Genomic DNA, 5796 nt, shown 5'->3' with positions numbered 1-5796 from the left:
GTACCACCCCCTTCCAAGGTGACACCTTAAGTAATACCTGGTCGCCAACGTTGAATTCTAGAGGCTTCCGTCGATTATCGGCATAGCTCTTTTTTCGATCTCTTGCTACCTTAAGCCTCTCCTTGATCTGAAAAATCTTATCGGTGGTCTCTTGCATGATTTCTGGGCCAATCATTTGGCTCTCCCCAAATTCAGCCCAAATAACAGGTGATCGACACTTCCGCCCGTATAGCGCCTCAAACGGGGCATATTTGATGCTTGTATGATAACTGTTGTTATATGAAAACTCAATTAAAGGAAGGTGAGTATCCCAACTTCCCCCAAAGTCGATGACGCATGCTCTAAGCATGTCCTCCAATGTTTGAATGGTACGTTCGCTCTGGCCATCATTTTGAGGATGATACGCTGTGCTCATGTCCAATTGCGTTCCCAACGCTTTCTGCAGCGTTTGCCAAAATCGTGATGTGAACCGACTATCACGATACGATATGATGGACACAGGCACCCCGTGCCTCGCCACTATCTTGCTGATATAGATTCTCGCTAGCTTGTCCATCTTGTAGTCTTCGCGGATGGCTAGGAAGTGTGCTGATTTAGTCATTCTATCTATAATAACCCAAATTGAATCGTGCCCACTACTAGTCCTGGGTAACTTTGTAATGAAATCCATGGTTATATTTTCCCACTTCCACTTAGGAATCTCCGGTTGCTGCAACAAACCCGAGGGATTTTGGTGTTCGGCCTTAACCTTCGAACAAGTCAGACACTTGTTCACATAGATGGCTATGGCTTTCTTCATTCCCGACTACCAGTACACATCCCTAAGGTCATTGTACATCTTACCCACTCCTGGATGGACCGGTATCTAGTTGTGTGAGCTTCGTCCATGATTAGGGTTCTCACATTGCCCTTTAACGGAACCCAAATTCGTTCCATGAAGTATAGTCCACCGTCCTCCCTTCTCTCTATTTGTTTATCTAACCCTCGCAGCATTTCATCCGGTGCATTTATGTCATTCAATGCTTCATTCTGAGCTTCAAGTATCTTGCCCTTGATCCCCCAATGGATTGTCATGCTCATTGTCCATACTCTCCTGGGTTTAGCCCTATCCTTTCTACTTAACGCATCAGCCACCACGTTCGCCTTACCGGGGTGGTAGCGAATTTCACAATCATAATCACTGAGAAGTTCCATCCATCGCCTCTGACGCATATTCAATTCCTTCTAATCAAAGATACGCTGCAGGCTTTTGTGATCAGAATAAATCACACTCTTCGTCCCATACAAATAGTGCCTCCAGTTTTTGAGTGCAAATACCATTGCACCTAGCTCTAAATCGTGTGTGGTATAATTCTTCTCATAATTCTTCAGTTGTCGAGATGCATATGCAATCACCTTACCCCTCTGCATCATCACGCATCCAAGAACTTGGTTCGACGTATCACAATAAACTACAAAGTCGTCCGATCCGTCAGGGAGGTCAAAACTGGAGCTTCACACAACTTATCCTTTAGTGTTTTGGAATGCTTCTTCCTGTGCTTCACCCCAGTCAAACTTCTTATCCTTCTGAGTTAGCGAGGTGAGGGGTTTGGCAATCTTAGAGAAGTTCGCGATGAACCGTCAGTAGTAACCTGCCAATCCCATAAATGAACGAATTTCTGAGGGTGATTTAGGGGTCCTCCATTTCTTTACTGCCTCAATCTTACTGGGGTCCACATGAATTCCATCGTTGTTAACTACATGACCGAGAAATTGTACCTCTTGCAACCAGAATTCACATTTTGAAAACTTGGCGAACAACTTCTCTTTCCTAAGTAACTCTAGGATTAGCCGTAAGTGTGCCTCGTGTTCTTCCTTGGACTTCGAATAAATCAAGATGTCGTCAATGAAGACGATAACAAATTTATCCAGATATGGCTTGCACACGCGGTTCATCGGATCCATGAAGACCGCAGGTGCATTGGTTAGTCCGAAGGGCATGACCTTAAACTCGAAATGTCCATAACGAGTCCTAAATGTAGTCTTTGGAATGTCCACTTCATGTACCCGCAACTGATGGTAACCGAAGCGAAGATATATCTTAGAGAAAAGATGCAAACCTTGTAATTGATCGAATAAGTCGTCTATCCTCGGGAGAGGATAACGGTTCTTAATGGTCAATTTGTTCAGTTCTCGGTAATCTATGCACATCCGGAATGAGCCATCCTTCTTCTTGACAAACAGAACAGGTGTACCCCATAGTGAGTGACTAGGTTGAATGAAACCCTTGTCTTGGAGCTCTTGAAGTTGGTTGGACAACTCTTCCATTTCAGTCAGCGCCAAGCGGTACGGTGATCTGGCAATAGGAGTCGCTCCGGGAATTAAATCTATGCGAAATTCAACTTGTCGAGGAAGGGGCAATCCCGACAGGTCTTCAGGGAATACTTCAGGAAAATCCCGAACAACCGGAATATCTTCGAGTTTCCTCTCATCTGCTTTCGTACTCATAAGATGCTTCGAATCTTCCTGAGGCCGATCTCCACGAACCAGGAGTACTGCACCGTTCGACATGGAGATTCGAACTATCTTCTCGTGACAAACTATTACCGCCCTAACCTTCGCCATCCAGTCCATTCCCACAATCACGTCAAAACTTCCATACCCAAAAGGTATCAAGTCAATAGCGAAAGGATAACCCCCTAATACTAAGTTGCACCCACGAACAACCTTATTAGCTTCTACCTTTTGACCACTTGCTACTTCTACCATAATACTAGAGTCCAAATTACTAGGTTTCATATCCGTTAGAGTCACAAATTYAGTGGAAACGAAACTATAATCAGCACCGGAATCAAATAGTACAGTAGCATAGTAATTGTTTAAAGAAAAAGTACCCGTGACAATGGTAGGATCCTGCCGAGCCTCGTTTGCTCCCATGATAAAGGCTCTTCCACGAATTGGATTGCCACCGCTCCCCTGGTTTTGGTTTCCCTCGATAGCTGGCACTTGATTTACGCGATTCCCACCTTGATTATGTGCTATGTTCAGCCTAGGGCACGTCGATCGATAGTGATTGGTACCACCGCATTCGAAACACGCCCCACGAGTAACTATCAGGTTTATTGCATTTACTGGAGTCACCAACCCGGCCCCTACCCGACAATCCTTTGCATAGTGCCCCAATCTATTGCATGTTGTACAGGAACGACACGGCGTATTGGGATAATGATGGTAATTGCACCTGGCACATTTTGGGGCAGGACCTGTATACTCCTTCCTGACAGGGTTGGCTGCCACGAACCCTTTTACCACTTTATTCCTCTTGTTATCGGTCTAGGTATTCCCTTGTTTACTTGATTCACCTCCATCTTTCCTCTTCTCGTTACTTTTAGTCAAGGATCCATTTCTAACCATCTCATCTGTTAGTGCCCCCGTCGTTAAGATAGCACTTTGAATGGTTGGTGGCTCAGTTGTAGTAACCATTCCACGAATTTGAGGAACTAGCCCAGAAATATACCTAGCAATCCATTTGGACTCGGGGGTAACTAAATGTGGGACTAGTTTGGCTAACTCATGGAATCGATCAGTGTACGCGGCATGGTTAGCTCCCACCATGGTGTGGTTCCAAAACTCAGTTTCTATTTTCTGCATTTCATTCTTTGGGCAGAACTCCTCCACTAGCAATGCTTTAAACTCCTCCCAGGACATGCCTATTGCAGCGGTTCTCCCCCTAGCTTGAATCTGTGTGTTCCACCATGTCAGAGCTTTGTTACTTAAAGAGCTTGCTGCATACTTCACCTTTTGGTTATCTGCACAATTGCTGATATCCATCACTGCTTCCATCTTCTCTACCCATCTTGTGAGTACCAATGCGCCCCCCTTGCCATCGAAATCCCTTGGCTTACATGCCAAGAATTCCTTGTAAGTACAACCATTAGCATTTCTGGCATTGCTACCAACYGCATCCCCATTATTAGCATCTCCTTCATGMTCCCTTTCTCYATCATCATTCTGGTGGTTAAGGTTATTGCTAACCTGAGCGACAATAGTGGGAATTAGTGCTTGGAGCTGTTGTGCTATGATCTCAGCAATGTCAGGGTTTTGGGTCTCACCATTCCCAGTTCTACCACCACGATTTCCACCTCGTCCAGTATTTCGGGCTGATCTTCTTGGAGGCATATTTTATACAAAGAAGAAGATCTCTTAGCCGATAGATAGGGGAAAAGTTTATTTATTGCACAATTACTCATAGTACATTTGCACCTCTCCCCACATCTCGATTCACTACCTTAGTCGTGTCAACATTGATCAATACAAATATGGTCACATAAGCCCACATGGGTCGTGATGCATTTATAATTACGTTGGCCACCCATAATTATAACTGCATCCATTCACACATGTACTTATTACCAAGTTTGCATATCTCAACGTCATACACCCCATCTATAGGTAGGTATCAAACCACATAACAAGCCATATTACAACCAAATACTCCAACCAAGAAAATAAGTAAATAAATAAATAAATAGATGATTAAAATAAGAAAAATAAAATTTCATAATCTAATAAATATCCCAATAACGTTTAATAATACTCCAAAGCACCCTATAGTGATAAGTTCGACTAATTCAAATAAAATAAGATCTAAACAAAATAGTAATACTAATAATAATAATAATAATAAATAAATCCTTCTCCTATTAATCACTAACGAGGCTTGACGTCCTAAGGAATGTCAACATGAAAAGTGGGAGATGGCTAGACTGAGCGCCACTTGGATCCAACCTTGCTCTCGCAAGTGCTAGTCGATTCCTCCGGATCGGGTGAGTGTTCACGATGGATGCATCCCGGTTCAGGTCCACAACGAGCATCAGATACGGTATCCGAGTCCTCATCCTCCTCGGGTAACTCCTCCTGGGGTTCTTCAGACGGGTCATCCTCTGTCGGCTCCTTGGAAGGCTTTTCCTTGTTCTCCTCCTCCATGGGTTGTTCCTTGTTCTCCTCCTCCAAGGGCTCTTCCTCGTTCCCCTCCTCCGAGGGATCTTCCTCTGATGACTCTGATGATTCCTCAAAGTGTTTCGGTAAAAGAGTGAAGGTAAACTTTCGACCTGGTGTGATTCGCTTACAAGCCGTTACCTTGAAGAATGCTCCATTACCGTTAAGTCAACGCGCCTTTGAGGTTCCGGACCAGTGGAGGGATGACGGTTGACAGGTACTTGGTAGGTGCCATGGCTAAAGAAATGGCCAGTCATAATAAAAACAAAGTTGAGTGTTTCACTAAGTGCACATAAAGAAAACAACTTCCTGCTATTGCTAAGAGTCTATGAGTAATACACACGTACGTAAATGCACACATAGTTCCTACCATGCATAATACATGTGGGTTCTTAGGTTATAGTCTAGGTCAATCCACCTAATTCTCTATAAACTGGCTTTGATACCAATCTGTCACACCCTGCCTAGGCGGAAACGCGAAGTGTGACGGAGAGGATTGTCATAACACAATGATATGCTAATAGAGAACTCACTAAATGAATACTAATCCAAGTGTCATGACGTCTCTTCCTYGTCACAAGTGGAGACTTGTACCGTGGTTAGACAATTCCATGGCATCACATAGTCAACAAAATTTCAAACAAAAGTACTTAGCCACAAGCAAAAAAAAAACACGCGGGAATCTCTTAGGTCTCTCTATGGTCCACAAGCAACCCTAGCACTCAAAATTCGTATTTTAACTCCATGTTATGACTGAGATACGGCCTCTCCAAGTCAACACATTTTCTGCCCAGATTCTGGAATGGATCAAGCGACATT

General features: G+C 43.9%; 2 protein-coding genes across 2 annotated transcripts in view; both read right to left on the bottom strand.

Moving 5' to 3' along the window:
- Window positions 1-1620: 1620 nt before the first annotated feature.
- Window positions 1621-4158, bottom strand: LOC112510833. Its single transcript, XM_025116183.1, has 2 exons — window positions 3342-4158; window positions 1621-3269 (listed from the first exon to the last, which is right to left on the bottom strand). The coding sequence occupies exons 1-2, from the start codon at window positions 4156-4158 to the stop codon at window positions 1621-1623; spliced, it is 2466 nt and encodes an 821-aa protein (XP_024971951.1).
- Window positions 4159-4740: 582 nt separating this feature from the next.
- Window positions 4741-5796, bottom strand: part of LOC112510832 (circumsporozoite protein-like) — a 2025-nt gene continuing 969 nt past the window's right edge. Inside the window, exon 2 of the mRNA XM_025116182.1 lies at window positions 4741-5090. Within this exon, the coding sequence (XP_024971950.1) occupies window positions 4741-5090 (350 nt within the window). The remainder of the gene's footprint in view (window positions 5091-5796) is intronic.

The sequence above is a fragment of the Cynara cardunculus genome (genome assembly GCF_001531365.2).
Source record: "Cynara cardunculus var. scolymus isolate 2C chromosome LG 4, CcrdV1, whole genome shotgun sequence".
Classification (NCBI taxonomy): domain Eukaryota; kingdom Viridiplantae; phylum Streptophyta; class Magnoliopsida; order Asterales; family Asteraceae; genus Cynara; species Cynara cardunculus.
The sequence above is the reverse complement of the archived record's forward strand: the minus strand, read 5'-3'. Positions and strand labels throughout refer to the sequence as shown.